The sequence below is a fragment of the Clytia hemisphaerica genome, unplaced genomic scaffold (assembly GCF_902728285.1).
Source record: "Clytia hemisphaerica strain Z4C2 unplaced genomic scaffold, Clytia hemisphaerica genome assembly, whole genome shotgun sequence".
Lineage (NCBI taxonomy): Eukaryota > Metazoa > Cnidaria > Hydrozoa > Leptothecata > Clytiidae > Clytia > Clytia hemisphaerica.
Window position 1 is genome coordinate 6,863 of NW_027103562.1, and position 19,936 is coordinate 26,798.

Consider the following 19,936-nt stretch of genomic DNA (forward strand, 5'->3'; position numbering starts at 1 on the left):
AAATAGCCTATTATGCTAATAGGCTAGAGAGGCTAATTTGAAGGGTTCTTGACTAACATATGGATTTTTTCGGATATTCGAAAAGATGTATTCTAGATACAATAGCTGATAATTTTACCATTATCTATCTGATATCTGATTATAAATGAGGAAAAAAGCAACTTTCATATTATAAATCACTCAGAGTGACCTCCAAAGTCTCTGTTAGGGCCACTAAGGATCAGATCCCAGTTTTTTATTTATTATTTTCGACTATAAGGAACACTGGATTTATCTAATTCACTTTGTCAATCAATTAAAAGACAATCATGTTTGAATATTTTCAAAGGTAAGTTCAAAATGTATTTACATGTAAAAAATCCTATAAATATAAAAATGTCCAATAATACTTAAGCAAATAAACAGAAAACAAAACCCTGGTAATAAAGTAGTAATCTTTTATAGAAAAAAAAGGCCAAGTACAAATCCCAGCTGGCACACAACATTGTTTCAACGTTGAAATAACGTTATATGGACGTTCTGGATGTTAGAGGAACGTTAGATGAACGTTGTGTGCCAGTTGGGATTGCATAATGCATAATCTATATAAGACGAGGCAAATTTAATCTACGAGCCATAAGCTACCCAAAAAAGAAGGTCGAACGGTGAAGAATAATAATAAAAAAAGAATTTAAACTAGAAAATCTCGTAAAAAGATAGCAAAAAATACTACTTGACGACAAAGAAACTCGAAATCATAAATGATATGATAAATTGAACACATGAGAATTTGGTAGTCTATAAAGCAATGAAAATAAAAATGCTCCACCTAAAATAATTTCATTATTATTTTGATTTTTGGAATTTCAGGGTTGGCCGGGCCCATTACCCTATTTCCAAACTTTCGCGATACTTTTATTTGAATCGTTTCTCTTGTCATTTTATAGTCAGATTCCTTTTGTCAGTTACCCTTTTGTGAATTGGGAGAAAGCGCTAACAAAGGATTATATAATAGAATATCGTAGTTGAGTTCCAAAGACACTTAGACTAATTGCTAAAATCAATTATTTCGTTGGAGGGAAAAAGATTCAAATTGAATTTTTTTACCACCAAGCTTGTATGGAGATTTTTATGTAATAGATGCACGAACTATAGGAAATAGGCTAATAAAACAATTAATCAAATTGATCCAATCTTGATCTAATCTCTAGGGCAGAATGCGTCACGAAAAACGCAGAATACATATTGCATTATGGAAAAATCCATTATGCATATCAAAAAATGCAAAATTAAATGATAAATAAAACCCTTAGAATATCTTTAGAGGCCATGATTTGATTTGTTGATTTATAGGACCTCCAGGTAGGTCCAAAAAACAAAATTTTATATATCTAACTAAAAACATCTATCTTTAAAGTAATAAAAAAAAATTAGTATCATTTTCGTGATCCATCTATCCCGTTTATGAAAGACTTTTTTTAGCAGAGGGGGTAAATGTCGACAAATTTCATTTTTGCGTTTTAATTAATTTCAACATTGTTTTAGATCCAGTCTCTTTTTGGACAAAAACAAAAACATGTCTGATGAACCAATTTTGGAGGTTTTTTCATGTTTCATTATAGTCTCATAAACCTTGATGGGATTTTAAAATAAGATTCATTCATTGTATATATTTTCATATATTTTTTGAAAACGAAAGTAAAAAATTCAAGATGGCGTAATCCTTTAGTCTACTCGCTGAACTCTGCGCCATCAAAAAGAAAGAATAGTATACTTTAGTCTAGGGAATACCTTGCTAACAACTTTTAAGCTTAATCGACAAAAGTTTCAGTTTGTTTTACTTAAGTCTTTTATCTACATCATAGCAAAAATAACGGGCAGTTAATCGTCATCATCAATCAGTTTGCCAAAACTCCGTCTAGTATTTCTAAATTTTGACTTAAAAAAGTGTGAAACAATTTGAAAAAGAGCGTCACATTAAAATTTTGATATTCTTTATGACACAGGATCTCAATTCTCAACTTTGGCAAGTTATCTTTTTCACTTCATAAAAAAATTATTGGAGTGACAAAGGTGATTCAAAAGTATACAAGCAGTTGAAATTCTGCACTTCAATGTTGAACAATTTTAATACAACGATTTAGACTTTTGAACAAATTCGAAAATGATTCTTGTGTGAATTGCGAGAAATGCTCAACCTCTATCAATTCTTTTACCTAAGCCATTCATAGAAATGAAATTGTGACAGAACATTGTTGGATTTTTTATACCAATTTCAAATACAGGCGGCAAAATGATATACATACGCTCTTTCATGGTCGTTGTCTTCAAATTTTTCTCTATACTCTCTTGCAGAAATCCCAAGTTTTGTTAATCTTGTCTTGAAAGTATTATCCTCTTCTTCTTCCATACTCTCGGGAGATCTTTTCCGAAAGAAAGTTGCCTAAATGATGAAATAAAATTTTTTTATTCATGTTGTTAAAGAAGCAAATATAATCGTAATTTTACAAACCCTTTTCTTTAGTTGAATGCAACAATTGAGTAATACAATTTTTCACCACTATCGATCAAAGAATTGAGAGTTAGAAGAAAAGAGATTTCCGTACCAATTTTCCATTGTCCAAAGTTTTATCGCAGTTCTTGAGTTCTACCAACTCGCCAAAGTTTAGTGTCTCCATTCTTTGGAACTGCATTTTCAAATGGCACCCAATGGTGAGTTTTTTCTTTGTTGTGTCTTTGTTTTTTCTTTTCATGAGTGTTTGGCCACTTTTTTCCGATATAAGCTTCGATAAAGATAGTATCGACCCCTCAATCATCAACAAAATTTTGATATGCTCGCGGTTATCCGGCATTCCAAGTAGTTCATCTTCAGCTGTTGGGATATAAACGTCGTTCAAGGTGGTTCCCAGTCCAATAACGCCTATAATATGTAGAAATATTTATTACCAGTTTTTTTTTATGCTATGTATTGAAAGATGTCAGAATTTTATGAATAATCAATATCTGGGAACGATGTAGCCACTATGAATGAATTGTTCATCGTTCTATTTTCAGTGTGCTTTCAATGAAGCTAAAGACTTACACAATTGATTGAGAGATATCCTTATGAACTCGATAGCGATTTCCATGCTTTTTTCATCAATTATGCCAACTAAAATAAAATAAAATTACTACTATCAGCACCTTAATATTTGAGAAAAAAGGAGAATTACTTAAAAACATTTAAAACCACAAGTGATTATAAGTGCTTTAAAGTACGTTTTTAAAGTAGAGAGTTTTAACGTTATTAAGACTTAACTGAAGACCTTAGGATCTCAGGATCTGAAAGCTCAAAAATGATCAAATATGGCTTAAAACATAGCCTGGAAGCCGCTTAACACCTCTCAATACGAAATATTCGATGAACGAAAGTGAAATTACCATTAGCACCATAGCCTATTTCATAGGATTCGTGTATCTGCTACATGCTATTTTTTATTCAATTTACAGGGAAAAATACACAAATCTGTGCAGATTTCTCTTCAATAAAAACATTAAGAAAAACTAACTTTTGTAATAATTCTAAACTAGTTGGGAATTTAAGAACGGTTTTCTATTGTCGCTGTCTTTGTTAAATTTATCTCGATTCGCAAAGGAGTGATTTACAATAAAAATTCGATTACTGCAGTGACGTAGAAAAAGATCATGTACTGAAAACACGAATCCTATGAAATTTTATACAGTATTTTTCAATGCGCGTCTTTATAGATTGTACTATTTTAAGTGGGTTTATCAATTGGACTTATATTCATAGTACCTTTATTAAAGAGATAAGCAATGGAATTCTATTAAAACATCCCCGTGTCACAGACCCGGTGGGACCTCCTCCCCACTGGAAAAATCGGCCTAAAATTTTCCTCGGTGAGAAAAATACTCTGAAAATTCATCTTCATTGAAAAACTGCACTGAACTCTCATCCCCACTGGGAAAAACATTAGAATTTTGGCAATCCCCACTGAATTTTTTAGCTGTAAACAATAGAATTCGTAATCCCCACCCATTAGCCTATTTCCTATAGTTTGTTCATCTATTACATAAAAATTCTCCATACAAGCTTGGTGGTAAAAAAATTAATTTTGAATCTTTTTCCCTCCAACGAAATGGTTGATTTTAGCAATTAGTCTAAGTGTCTTTGGAACTCAACTACGATATTCTATTATATAATCCTTTGTTAGCGCTTTCTCCCAATTCACAAAAGGGTAACTGACAAAAGGAATCTGACTATAAAATGACAAGAGAAACGATTCAAATAAAATTATCACGAAAGTTTGGAAATAGTAATGGTAATGGTAATTAAAGCATTACAATTTTTCATCCCCATTGGCATTTTGGCTCCTCAATCTATCCCCACTGGGTATAAAGTTCTCACCGGGTCACTGAGACAGGGGTGTATTAAAGTTTAATGAAAAATATGGTTTCATCTATTAATCGTGAGCTATTCGTTTCATGGAAGTTTCAATTAAAATTTTGAATCAAAACACAGGATTACCTTCTGATAAATCCTTCTGTGTTCCGTGGTCTTGTTCTCCGGTTGTGCTTTGTTCGCCGTTTTCTGAAGTTTGTTCAACATCTAGAAATTAAATTTAGGGAACTTAAATTCAAATTTCCACTTTCCTAAATGTGTGAGATTTTCAGAAAATATAGTGAAATTTTACAGTGATATGTTTTCTGAAATTCGGACATTGAACATTTAAATTCATTGAATTTTTTAAACTTTTTTATGTCTTTTCATAGAAAGTATGTTCAATGGAATCTAAATCAATTTTCACCAAAAAATAATACGTGGAATTATAAATAAATACTTATTGAAAAAAGGACTGAATTTCGGAACTTTTTTCGTCTACCTAAGAGGGTGGTTACACGTATCCGGGTTGGAATTCGCCCCGGGGTAAAAATATAATGATTTCTTTTCGGGATAAACGCGTCTGTAAAATTATTTTTCAAAGAAAAAAATGAGGTTAATATATATTTCACCCCGGGGTGAAACAAACTTTTGCAAAACATTTGAAATTCGAATTTTAAATCATTCAAAAACGAAATAAAATTTCTTACTTGTGTCAATATCAGGACGCGGCAGACTGTCACCTTCATTAGAATTTGTCGTGGCCAAATCTTCATCCGAATTTCCTCCATCGTCTTTTTTACTACTTCCTTCACCAATATCTGTTAAAAAACGTTGACAAACCTTCGTTATCAAAATTTTTTGTAACCCGAATTGTCATATCTCTCGAAAAATTTATACAATATTCTTTTAAATCGATGTCGAAGATATTTTGCGAAATTTTCAAAGGATAAGAGTATCTCAATTGAAATCAATCCACATTGTTACCTGCACAAGCTACCTTTGTTGGAAATTGTTTAGGCCACTCGCATTTTCGTCATTTCTCACGACTAACATCAGAACGACACATACTAAGTTCGAGACCTCAAGCCCTACCCTTAATATTAGCCATCAAAAATCGTTGAAATCCTTTTTTACATTCACCCATATCTATTAGGAACTCTTTAAATGAGCATCTGTACCTTTGGCATTGTCAAATTTGCACACACAAAATAATACCTAAATTATCTATGAAAATTTTGTTCATGTAGCAGACGGACAAGAATTCTTTCACTTAAGGTATTGAAAAGATCCAAAAAACTCTGTTAAACAACAGAGTTAACGAAAAAAGGTATAGTAAGGTAACATGTCCCGAAAAACGTAAATTCTACCCTCTTGCGTCAGAATGAAGCTTGTAATGGGAAACATCAAGATGTGAGTTAAAAAGATTTATAATTTACCATGCTCCAAATCTTCGATAAAAGCTAAAACGTTGTAGACGACTGCTGAAAGTCTCAGCACTAACGCCTTTGATTTTGAGTATGCACCTGGAATAAAAAAATTAGGAAAGTGTTAATTACATTTTACAAATTTTAGAATGATTTGGAGGTGACATTTCTACCTTACAAGCAGTTACAAGAGAAAATGACTAAAAACTTCGTCCTCATTTTATAAATACTGTATTTCCTCAATTAAGCGCCGCGGCGCTCTTAAAATTTTTGTAATTTTTGGTGCGGCGCTCTTTAGAGGGCGGCGCTCATTAGAGGGTGGCGCTCTTTTCAAATTTTTTATTTCCTACTTTTTAAAGACTCAAGAAATCAAGAAACAACCCATGAAAAATTGACAATTGTCCTTTTGATTTTTAGACATTATCTTCTAAATAAAATAATAAAGGATGAAAAAATGCTAGATTTCGATATCTTCGTCGCTTTCGTGATCAGCGTCAAAGAATTGAAATGGCTGTGAGGCATCTTCAACATCTGATTCGGAGGTGCGGCGCTCTTTAGAGGGCGGCGCTAAAAAGAGGAAATACAGTAAAGTTAAATTAGGACACTCACCAATCAAAAAAGGGAAGTCTTGGTATTTTATCATGACATTTCGTACTTCATCAAAGAATTTTCCAAATTTTGCCTTTGCTTCAGGTGACATGCGGTATTCCCGTTTCTTTGGTTCGACGATTAAAACTTTTTCTTCTACATAAGAGTATTGCGTGTTGTTGTCCGCAACAGAGTACAGGTTTGCTAGGTGATTTGCTGCAAAAATGAAGAACTATGTTTTCTAGGTATTATTCAGAATGAAAAAGTGAAGTTTACTCGAGAAGGGAAAGTAAAAAACTACTGTATTGAATCCAGGAAATACCATAAAAAGAAGTCTAAATATTCACAGGGGTGCAAAATGTTTTTCTAAAAATTGAGTAGGGCGACCAAATTTTTCCTACAATTTCACTGTGTTAAGCATCCAAAATGTAAAAAGGCTTTAAAAAAATCAAGTTGGGAAAGTCTTTTCATGTGCAAAACAAAGTTTAACAGGTTGTATACGATTCGAATACTTCTTTACAACCCCTTCTAACCTTTCCCACTAGAAAACTTGGCCAAAATATCGTCTCCGATGGAAAATTACATATCCTCCAATTTTGACCTACCAGGTCAGTGAGGACGGGATGTTTCTTATTTTCCGGCACGGTCAGGTTTAGCAACAAGGAATTAGTTGGATGAAAGCGATCCTGGAAAACTTTTCTACTGGGATGACAAATGAGGTGGAGCCTACTAGGTCACAGAGATGAAACTTGGTAAATACTGATGATTATGTAGATTATCGACAAGAGGATCAACGAGGTATTGAATGGAAAAAAAATGAGTAATTGAAAAGGTATTTTAGATAAATTTAGTAACCTTACCCTGAAAATTTTGGAAAAACCAGAAATAGCACATACATTATATACTCAAGTCCAAAACATACCTAAATTATCTTCAAACTTGTCCAACATCTCGTTACACTTGTCGTCGTTCTCGAACTCAAATAAATCATCAAAAGTTGGAAACTTTGGACTATCAAAATACCAAATAAAGCTGAAACATAGAGTTATTTAGAATTAGTCAATTGGATTTCATGTCAATGTCTGGAATTACAAAAAGCTCCGAAACTAAACAAAAAAAGACAAGAGCGACAAAAATATTTCATACATTTGCTTCTCGGTACACCCGTGTCACCGGAAAAAAAGTACTCTCCGAAATTACGGAAACCATTTTTATTTTTCCGAAAGTTTATTCAGTTTATTCACCTTTTAGATGAAGAAGAAAGTTTGTTTCCATACGGAGACTACCCCGAAACTAGATGTAAATATTCCAAAAAAAATTCTGTACTGTAAAAGTTGTAATTGAAATAGGAGTGGGCTATAAATGGGTGTTCTTTCAAAATATGTCAAACTCATTTTTTTTAAGTCTAAATAATAAGTGTAGACAGGAACAGAAAGAATTTTTTGTATATCTACTGAACAAAAAAATTGGAAGCCTTTTTTCAACCCCACCATTTTTCATCGTTTTAACTGACATGTTTGGAAGTCTACAACGGTGAACAATCATTGGATTTGGCTAAAATTTGGCACAGTTGTTCTTTAGACTAGTTTCTTAAGTTTGCTGTGTAAGGTTTGCTTGGAAAAAATATTTTGAGTGTTTTGGGCGTGTCCTTTGACCCTAGATTGACTTAAAAATTGTCGATGTGACTTAGTATAGTAGGCGCAAAAATGATCATATTGTGCTGTAATTTGGCACAACCCCAATTCTGATGTAAATACGTCAGTTACCTTTTGGGTTGTTTGAAATATTTAATTTTATTGTCCATATTAAGACACGCGGACGCCTTAGTCACAACGATTTCAAACAATCGTAGAATTTAACTAAATCTATCAGAATTTGGCATACTCAATACCTTGTAAGGAAAAAAGTGATTAAAATGATTTTTTGCTCTAAAAACAAGTTGTTTTTTTTCGTGAGACCTCTCGCGTTGTCAAAATATAATAAAATTGAGAATAATTTTTTTGATTTTCACAAATGTAATTCATCGATTAATTTCAATTTTCGGAGGCTTTAGTTTGCTAAGAACGAGATATGATGCCAATTTGATAATCAAATTTCCTGTAAAGAAGACGATTAATTACCAAGACAAGCCCCGGGTAGGATTCTAATTTTGACATGAAAATTAAAGTATTATTGACAGTAAAAAAAGAATTTATTTAAAATAGGGATCTTAGGGATCAGTATGTAAAATTTCAGATCAATCTGATAATTGTAAAGGGCTCTAGAGCTAATAGTAGTTTTTGGCTTATTTTGGGTCTTGGGGACGCCCTAAAACGTTAAAAAAACAATATTCCAGTTTTCGGAGCTTCGTTATATACACGCAAGGGGTGCATGTACCAAATTTTAGCCAAATTCAAATATTCGTTCATTGTACAGGTCGATTTAATAATTTTTAGGACGAACCAGAGTCTTGTCTCACCCGGGTCTGAAAAAGGAGCTCCCACTTTTTCACTTTTTTTTTATTTCTAGTTTTGTAAATTTGTACTTTTTACAACATGACGGAATTTTAAAAAAATTTTACGAGCTGCTAGAATTCTTACCGGAAAGGAAACCCGACTTTCGCACCATATTCGTCTTTAATCAAACTGATAGACGTATCAGCCTGGTTTAGCCCGAAAAAACTAAATCTTGAGTGTTCCATATTGTAGTTGCAATTACCAGTCACTATGAAGGAAAAATAGGTAACGATATAATAATAGTGAATGTAAAATATATTTGAAAAATTGAATAAAAAGCTTTTCGGCTTACGCCATCATCAGTTATCATATATATATATATCTGGTATATAATAATAGGTATCTTTAAATCGATGTCATGGTTCAGAAATGAACGGATAAACTATAACTTTTTGGCATAGAATTAAAGAATTAATTTTCTTCATTTTTTCTATTTTGTGGTCCTGAATGATAAAAAACTTGAGTTAAGAGTTTGTTTACTACACCTGGTATATTTGTTTCCAGTGGATAAAAAAACGAGAGCTAAAACCTGTATTTTAAAATACAAAGAGTTAATGAGAGATTTCGTATACGTGGATGTGTTTTGGTGTGCAATGAACATGGTAGACAGGAAACCATCCTGTATTTTTACAATCTGATGTATACAGGACGAGTATGACCTGTGAGGCAGAAATCTGCCTCAAAAGACTTACAGTGAGAAATTCGAATTTTAGCGCTGTCCTCATTTACTAAAATAAAAACCAAATTTCGGACCTTGTGCTTTCTCTAAGAAAGTGTGACCAGTAAAAGAATAACAAAATTTGATTGGCTATCTCGGAAATTCAAACTCGCAGCCCATACCATGCTATATATTTCGCCATCAGTATATCAAAAAATAAATCATAGCATGGATATCCAGGCTATGAACATGGAGATTCAGGTTCTTAATAAAAGTTGGGGGAAGGCAAAAAGTTATTTTGACGAAATTGGAGCAATCCGATTCAAGCAAAAATGATAGCGTCGATGTTCTTGGATTGCAATTTATTTCAATCCAAGAACACACTATCACACGTTGTCACAGCGTGATAACATATGATAAACATTCTTTTGAGACGTTTCCACTATGAGATATTTTTTTGTGTGAGTGTATTCCAGACAGGCTGTCTGTCACACGTTATCACACAGTGGGAACCATGCTCAAGATAAAATTTAATTTGACCATACCAGTTTCTCGGTTCAATTCACCGCCGTCGTAAAGAGTCAGGAAATCGCGCAGTTCACGGCCTTCTTTAACTTCTGCTCGTGAAGATACAATCGAGTTACCGGTAAAGAACCCCATACATTCATCTTTTAGGGCAAAAGTCTTTGCGCCATTGGAGGCCATTATCTCGCCAAGTTTATCCTGTAAATAAAAATAGATGATTTTTTAAAGGTCGCTACCCACTCAGCATTTTATGGTCGTCAAACATAAGGCGCACGGCTTAATTATTGCATAAATTACATAAATCAAGCCTTCAACGGCTGTCGCTTTGAGCGCAATGAGAGTTGAAATTCACTCAAATTTTTTCGCTTAGATGTGCGGCTTTTATATTGTTCTTTTTAAATCAGCCAATCAAAAGAGACATTTAACTTTCTTGGGCCCTCTTGCAACCTGTGCAAAAAATATCAACAATAAAAAAAGAGAAAATGTGCATATGTCCCCTGGATCAATGGAATGAGAAAAGCCTCCGGTGACCAAAGCCCCCGAGTGCGCTTTCTTCGACGACCATAAAATGCTGAGTGCTTTGCCTATGCTACAAATGTCGAAGAATTCTTGGAATAAAAGGGTTAAAAAAAGTTTTTCTTACCCATGAACAATTGTGCAAAGTTAAAGAGTTTCCTTTACGTAGAGGATTTAATTCAACCTTTTTGAGCACTTCCGAAATGATTTTTTTCATGAATTTTTGTAATGGTGTTTTTCCACGACCTAAAAAGATGAAGAAAACTAAATTTGAAGTTTCAGCTTTTACAGACAAAAATTTTTAATCTCATAGCATATCACTGTTTCTTTTATTTTCGGATCGGAGGTTGTGAGTTGAAGTCCTATCCAAATTGACAACGTACTGTGGAGGTTTCAGGAGAATTCGTCAAAAGTAATAATGTATACTGATACAGTCTGCTAGCAATCAATCTGGTAATAACTGCTTTTGATCTTTTATTCTTTCAACAGTGAATAGATTGTCACATGTCTGATGAAATTTCTAAGCTTGGTCGTCAGAGGTTAACACTTTTTTGAAAACTCGGCTTCTGATATTCAGGGTAGTTAATCCAACTACTATTATTAGGTAGTGTTCAATCTACTTGGCTTCAAAGATCCAAAGTTTATGCAATGGTATCTTGAGCACTCCTGCGCTTATTTCTAGGATTTCGTCCCAGAAAACTGGGACAAACTGAGACACAGAATCTCGCTAACCGTAACAGACTGACAGTTTTTCTTCAAAATATAAAAAACGCCCGTGGCGGTTGGGTGGTACAGGCTACCTGCAGCTGCGATTGATCTTTTCCACTTTATCCAGAATAAAGTGACAAAAGTCAAAATACAATTGAAAAGATATCAAAAAAGTTGTTCTATTATATAAGTTATATAGAGTGGGTAACCCGGTTGGCGGACAGTTTTGTATACGGCCCGATTTCTCAAAAACTTTAAAATTTTGGATAAAACTTATTACACCATTGTGTGGGTCATTATCATGCTCATCATATATGTGAAAACCGATTTTTTAGAAAATTTCCTGTTTCAATGATTATATTGAAAAGTTGATCTTTCTTACGGCTAGTTGGCAGACAATCGGCTAGTTGGCGAACGATTTTTAGTGGGGAAAAAATCCTAATCAACTTTGGCAAAGGGGTAAGATTTTTAGCTGATAAGATAGGGGAGCCTCTCATCTATTCAAAACTAGTCTATTCTTTCACTCACGAATTATTTCTATTAGAATCAGACTTGAGGTGAAGCATGGTCATTTTGTGGAAAGAATTCATTTCGTCCTTTTTTTTCATTTTTCTGTTCATTTTTTCGTCAAAAAAGACGTTGTATGCAATCTCTCCATTTAAAGTGACGTCAACTCGATAATTTGGTTTCAAACGTTTGACGACACTAAAATGGTCTCAATTTTTTAATGGCGCGAAAAATCGTCCGCTAGATAGCCCCCCATCACAAACGTCGACCTATCCTCACGTTTTGATATGTAACAAATTAACTATTGATCGCTGCAACCTGATTTTTTGTGTGAAGACACCTAAGATATTATAGTTTATACAGTGCATACTTATTTTTCTCCTTTTTATTTCAACTTTTCAAAAAAGCTCTGTCTTTGCATTTTTTCAGAGAATCTTTTTTTTACATAAAATTGACGTTTTTTCAACCACCCCTGCTAAAATTTGTATTTCTCAAGTTTGACAGGTCGCTTAAATGAAATACTTTCACAGATGACAGATCAATACAGTTGACGCTCTTTAATCCGACGTTTAAGTCACCGTCAACAAAAAACCCTTGTAAACGTCGCTCCCTTATTCGATAAGCTCTCTTACTCGATGAAAATCCAATTCCCTTTGAAAATCGAATTAGAGAGCGTCAACTGTAGTTTAAAAAAAAGGAGCGAAGGGATCTTTCTTTAGAGTTTGTATTTTTATTTTTCTCTGGGTTCAAAGTCGCTCGTCCGCCAACTGACCCCGTCCGCCAACCGGGCTACCCACTCTATCAATGGCCGTTCAAAAAATTCTATCACAAAAATAACCGAAATTAAAAATGAAAATTGACGTCAGTTCAATGCAGTGAATTCGTTCTGAGATAAAAAAGCGAGGGTTTCAAGAATCGTCATCGTCTTGGTTAAGACCATGCTCACTATACATGGTGACGTCTCTTCAAACTGGATCTCCATAGCGTCTCTTAATTTTGAAAGTTGAAAAAAATCGATTCGATCAATAAGAGGCCGTTTTTATTTCCGGTTGTTTTGTGATAGAATTGTTGACGATGATCTTCGCTATAAATGATTTTTAGAATATGTGTGAAAAAACTTTTTCCACAGTATATGATATGACATGTTTTTGAAAAATTACAAAAATTTTTTCGGGCAGGCAGACTGGTCTGTAAATTACTTCCATAGCCCATATCTCGGACTCAGTCCGTTTTCAGATATATGTTGTGATGTTTTTTTAGAATCAGTTAGAGAAAATCTTTCCAACGGTATATCATATGACATGTTTCAAAGACAAAAAACTTTTTCTTGCCTGGGAGGCATTCTGGTCTGTAAAATACACTAACAGGTGTTCGGGAAGTGGGTCTGAGGCTTAAAATGTTTCTTTCCCCCTAAGGTACCACTGTACCAAATTTCATACTTTCTAAAAAATTTGGAAGCGACTAGTGGCTACACTAGCGGAAGAACTTTATTGAAAAAAACTTGCCAGGTTGTTCAAGCCATTTCATCAAATTTTTTCTTGGAGCAAAATGTCTCTTGATCTTTGATCCCGATAGTTGATCGAAAAAGCAAAATGCGTCTTCTTGATTTTAAAATACCGACTTATTTTTACCAGTGTTTCGATTTAAAAAAGATCAATACCGATGTAACGATATCCTGTACACTCCTCAAATCATAAGTTTAAGAAATGTTCTAACATGATAAATTATTAACCGGGCTTTATGGCTTTTTGCGCAATGCAATTAGTTTTTTCTCAAAACAACGTGCCTACAACTGACCAGAGCTACCCGTTGTTAGAAGAATTGCTTGTGACGTCACTTTTTTCAAAGGAAATGAACAATGCGTTAACATCATTGGTATAAATTTTCATTTTGATGTCACCGGAGTCTGAACAAGTGACCCTGACCAGCAGCACATCTCCGTGTCCAACTTTTTCTAGGAGCTCCCTCCCCAGGCATAAAATATTCAAGATTATGTAATGATTTTCATCAGCGCGCAAACACAGGCTAAAATATTATCAAATGACAATTGGTTTTGAAAATCAAGGATGGTCCAAACTCATACCAGCTAAGACCTCAGTTGACCTATTATAATGTGCTGAAAAGTACACATCAGAAAAAGGGGTCAAGCAAACGTCTCAGGCAGCCCTCAAAAAAGAAAATGAAATAAAATTACGATTAGGCTTGAAAGGAAATGTGAAATGAAATAGATTGAACTAGATGGTTCCCGTCGTCGCAAACGCCGACCTAGCTTGCGCATCAAAAGCCCTTAGGATGATAAAGATGGTGTTGTTGATGTTCACGAAGGCGAATTTGAATTAGTTTCTACAGGAAGTTTGAAGGTGATTTCCCAAATCAATTCAATCGAATTTGAGGTTTATGCGCCTTAACTAATATCCACTTTCGCACTTTAAAAGACCAAATAATTAATACTTTGATTTCAAAACAATTATAGGTACATTGCAACTTATAGGACTTATAAGCCCTTTTTGGGCGGAAGAACTCCATTTTGCCATTTTTATCTACGTGACTTTGAAAACTCATTTTATAGTAAGTATTTTTAGAAAGTGCCACGCTATCTTAAATTCGAAAATTTACGACATCACACATTTTGAAAAGTTGACATCAAAATTATTTTCGTTAGAAACTCACTGCAGGGACTTCTTCAATTCGAACGCCAAATCTTTTTGGACGGGGTTTTTATCGGGAGATAGTGTTAATTTTCTCGCTGAATAATGCATGGTAAAAAAATTACAAACATTTTTTAAAAATGACGTATATGCACTTCTTTTTCGAAAGAAAATGAGATTTTAACCCCAAGAGTGTGCATAGTCGCATGCTTTCAAACTCAAATCAACCCCGTGACAAACCATTCTAAAACGGAGCAGGACTACCATTTTAGCGTGACAGAAAAAAATATGGAATTCATTTAGTATAATAAGATAAGATACCTGTTCCCTGGCTAATTAATATCCAAAGCACGACTTCTTCGTCAAAGCCACGCTTGACGTGCACAAATGAGTGCTCCATACATGAAGCAAAAAGCGAAGTTATTGACAAAAAGATGACGGTCGATTCTTGATTTAGATGGGTCGACATAACATCGCATATCTACAAAAAGAATTAGTGAAAAGAGTATTGATTAAATATGTAAAAACAAATTACAAAATAGTAAATAAAAATACAAAATTGCATAGTCCAAAATTGTGCCAAAAATACTACAATACAATTAACTAGGGTACTGGAAAACGTGTTAACCGCACTGGGTTTAACTTTAGTATCATTCAAATCAGGTCTGCGTTGATCAACAAAATCTGAGGGTTCTGAAATCCAATAGCCTATCTTAAACACCCCCATGTCACAGACCCGGTGGGACCCCCTCTCCACTAGAAAAATCTGCCGAAAATTTGTCCCCGGTGAGAAAAATACCCTGAAATTTCATCCCCAATGAAAAAGTGCACTGAACAATATTAAAATTTATAATATTATTTATAAATTCTGCATTAAAATTTTGGGAATCCCCATTTGATTTTTGAGCTGAAAACAATAGAATTCGAAATCCCCACCCATTAAAGTATTAAAATTTTCCATCCTCATTGGCATTTGGCTCCTTCAATCTATCCCCACTGGGTAAAAGTCCTCACCGGGTCACTGAAACAGGGGTGTTCTTAACTTTGATTGAGAAAGAAATTCTTATTTCTTCACTTTAAACAAAGTTTCAGCATTACTCTAGGGGCTGAGTTAGGTCTCGTATGCGCATCGGCGTATAGTCATTTTTAATTTCGCTTAGCGAAAGTATTACGATAGCCTTTCTGCGGCGGCGGCGGGGGAGAATTTTTTTGGGGCGAAGATTATGGCGTTGGCGTTTGACCCGGGCGTTCTCTGGTTAGTTGGTTCAGTATACTATGGAGATAATCATAAGTCGCGTTTTTTTTGCTCGAATATTAATTCCATAAATTTAAGCATATAACTGATTGTGTTTTTATTTATTTTCTTATAAGCATATACTTTATAAGAATCAACTCAATAACTCTTGATAGACGGTGATATACCTTTCGGTAATTAGTTCTTACAAAGTAAATAAGGGATGGCGAACAATATGAGCATATTTATTTTTCTTATAAGCATATACTTTATAAGAATCAACTCAATAACTCTTGATAGACGGTGATATACCTTTCGGTAATTAGTTCTTATAAAGTAAACAAGGGGCAGCAAACAATATGAGCATATTCATTTTTCTTATAAGCATATACTTTATAAGAATCAACTCAATAACTCACGATAGACGGTGATATATCTTTCGGTAATTAGTTCTTACAAAGTAAACAAGGGATGGCGAACAATATGAGCATATTTATTTTTTTTATAAGCATATACTTTATAAGAATCAACTCAATAATTCTTTATAGACGGTGATATACCTTTCGGTAATTATTTCTTACAAAGTAAACAAGGGATGGCGAACAATATGAGCATATTTATTTTTCTTATAAGCATATACTTTATAAGAATCAACTCAATAACTCTTGATAGACGGTGGTATATCTTTCGGTAATTAGTTCTTACAAAGTAAACAAGGGATGGCGAACAATATGAGCATATTTATTTTTCTTATAAGCATATACTTTATAAGAATCAACTCAATAACTCTTGATAGACGGTGATATACCTTTCGGTAATTATTTCTTACAAAGTAAACAAGGGACAGCAAACAATATGAGCATATTTATTTTTCTTATAAGCATATACTTTATAAGAATCAACTCAATAACTCATGATAGACGGTGATATATCTTTCGGTAATTAGTTCTTACAAAGTAAACAAGGGATGGCGAACAATATGAGCATATTTATTTTTCTTATAAGCATATACTTTATAAGAATCAACTCAATAACTCTTGATAGACGGTGATATACCTTTCGGTGATTAGTTCTTACAAAGTAAACAAGGGATGGCGTAAAGTATGAGTATTTTTACTTTTCTTGTAAGCATATACTTTATAAGAATCAAATAAATAACTCTTGATAGACGGTGAGATACCTTTCGGTAATTAATTCTTACAAAGTAAACAAGGGACGGCGCACAATGTGAGCATATTTATTTTTTATAAGCATATACTTTGTAAGAGTTCTTAAAAATTAAACAGCAATTGTTCTTAAATTGGTCTTATTTTTTTAGTGATTTTAAGTCTCCTTGTTCTTGTAAAATTGTTTCATCAAGGCTCGATGTAAAGTAGATTTCAGATTAGCTTTAATCTCTACTTCTTCTTTTTCCCATGCGGTTCAAATTCTAGGCGAAATTTTCGACTTCATGTCGTCTTGTTTCCTTTGATCATGAAAGTATAGTCCTTGAAGAGTCAGAAAACGTGTGTGGCGTTATTTGGATCAGGCACAAATTTCCACAATGGCGGATTTTAGATTTTCAACCCTTTTTAGCCCTCTTGCTTGAAAAATTTTTTTTTTGACTTTAAACATGGACATATTATATACCAATCGATCACAAATTTTATGCTGATTAAAAAAAGGTCAGAATCATGGTCTGAAAATTTCGTTATCTGGAGATATGAAGCACTTTCGATTTCGATTTTTTGAAATGACTACTTTTGGTTCCAGATTTGCGTGGCTGTAACATTTGATTGGCTTACTTAATTTACTTGAAATTTTCGGAGGGTCTTGCCTACCATTCAAATAATAAAATTCAGGAAAAGTTTTTTTCTACATAAATTTCGAAATCCATAATGGCGGATTCAAAATTTTCTTTTGTCACATGGGCTCTTAGGCTCTGCTAGCCAAAGAAAAATATTTTTTGAGCTTAATACCCTGCATATTATATACCAATCGATCAGAAATTTTATGCTGATTAAGAAAAAGGTCAGAACCATGGTCTGAAAATTTTGCTATCTCGAGCTATGAAGTACTTTCGTTTTAAAAACTTAGAAAACGTAAGTACTTCGTATCTCTTGATAACTAAATTTTCAGACCATGATTCTGACCTTTTTTTTAATCAGCATAAAATTTCTGATCGATTGGTATATAATATGCAGGGTTTTAAGCTCAAAAAATATTTTTCTTAGGCTAGCAGAGCCTAAGAGCCCATGTGACGAAAGAAAATTTTGAATCCGCCATTATGGATTTCGAAATTCATGTAGAAAAATTAATTTTCCTGAATTTTATTATTTGAACGGTAGGCAAGACCCTCCGAAAATTTCAAATAAATCAAGTAAGCCAATCAAATGTTACAGCCACGCAAATTTGGAACCAAAAGTAGTCATTTCAAAAAATCAAAATCGAATGTGCTTCATATCTCCAGATAACGAAATTTTCAGACCATGGTTCTGACATTTTTCTTAATCGGCATAACATTTGTAATCGATTGGTATATAATATGTCTATGTTTAAAGTTAAAAAAAAAATTTTTTCAAGCAAGAGGGCTAAAAAGGGTTGAAAATCTAAAATCCGCCATTATGGAAATTTGAGCCTGATCCAAATAACGCCACACACGTTTTCTGACTCTTCAAGGACTATACTTTCATGATCAAAAGAAAAAATGACTATACGCCGATGTGCATACGGGACCTAACTCAGCCCCTAGAGTACATAGAACAAAGGGTTTTTAAAAATTATATAAATAAGTATCTTACTCGCTTAAGTAGATTGGGCACTAGGTCCCAATTGAAACCTTCCGTTTGTTTATGAACTTCTTCTTTTAATTTCTTTTTTCCATAGTCAACTTCCATTTTTATGTTAATGTTCAACACTCTTTATTCAACTGATTTCTAATCGCAACTAAATAAAATTTAATTTTAAAGCTCCTTCTACTGTTTATTGACAACCATATGCTTTCGTAGTAATTTGTTAGGGGTGTGAATCTGGAATATTTTCAACTAACAACGTCCATTTAGTGTCAACAAAAGGTGTGAATTACGTCATGTAGTCGTTTAGAGTACGTTTCGTGTAATTTTTTGTAGAATGTACACGTGGTTTGGAAACAAAGTCATAATTTTACTCAAAAGATGAATTGTATGAATTGTAACTATTGTAAAGTTATAACCGCGACGAGTACTGTGTACGAATAACTAAATTGTGCTTACAAAAAATTTGCTTATATAAGTCTATAAAGTACTTTTTAAAGATTCTTTGCGCATAATCTTTTTTAATTTTCAAAAATTTCAAAACAAGTTAATAGTTGATAGACGAGTGAATGTAGTGAAACTCGATGTGGATTGATATTCTCATATTTTTTATGGCTGGAGATTTCAAGTCAAAAGATTTAGTTTGGATGGTAAAAATAGCTCACTATTTTGCAGAGAGGTTTGGTTTGTTTGCTTATTTTCAGCCGTGACAAAAATTGCAAGATACACTTTTTTTTATAGGAACCAGTAAAATTTTTCTGAGGCTCGGCTGTTCTTATTTTTTTGACAGTTTGAGCCTGAAATTGTTCTTATCTTGTTCTTATTTTGTTCTTGTATTTTAGGTATTTTAGACGTTATACCCAATTTTTACTACTTTTGCCCCTAAATTGCTTGAAATTGAGTATTTCAGGCTCAGCATTGTTCTTAAATTGTTCTTATTTTCTTGCGATTTTGAGCCTCATTGTTCTTATAAAATTGCTGTTATATGAAAAAAAGTGTAACATAGTTTTAATCCCAAATACACGCTTTTTTTTTTTATAAGAATACACTTTATAAGAATGTCCATGATGAAAATGCCCAAAAAATTAAGAATATGGTAAGAATATCACCATCATGGAATTTAGCAACCGAACCTAAGAATGCCATTTTTAATGCATTTTTACCTGTAGATTGCCAATTTCGATCTTAACCTAAGAATACCGTAAGAATATTTTTGGATGATTTTCGCCAAAAAGTTAAGAATATTCATGATGGAATGAAAAAACACCATTCTTATAAAAAAAAAAGCGTGTACATCAGAATACAAGCGAAAATAACAACAAAGCGAAAACAATTTGAGGTTCTTTGTCAAAAATATAGAATAGCTGGTTTTTATAAGAAAAGAGTATGTTGTTATGCTATCAAGTTTTTCCAAAGGAACTCATAAGGAACTTTGAGGCTGAAATTTTCTGTAAAAATAAGGAACTCCAGGCTCAGAGCAAAGTTAAGGTTCCCTATAA

General features: G+C 33.4%; 1 protein-coding gene across 1 annotated transcript; it reads right to left on the reverse strand.

The window, feature by feature from the left end:
• Window positions 1–2,285: 2,285 nt before the first annotated feature.
• On the reverse strand, window positions 2,286–18,542 carry LOC136800604 (uncharacterized; the record flags this gene model as incomplete). Its single annotated transcript, XM_067057253.1, is given in 13 exon segments — window positions 2,286–2,422; window positions 2,586–2,899; window positions 3,062–3,130; window positions 4,508–4,588; window positions 5,071–5,181; window positions 5,800–5,886; window positions 6,397–6,591; window positions 7,298–7,407; window positions 8,955–9,078; window positions 10,074–10,251; window positions 10,697–10,815; window positions 14,754–14,913; window positions 18,447–18,542. Coding segments are annotated over 13 exon segments (1,781 nt in total), but the record flags the coding sequence as incomplete, so codon positions are not given.
• Between the last annotated feature and the right edge of the window lie 1,394 nt (window positions 18,543–19,936).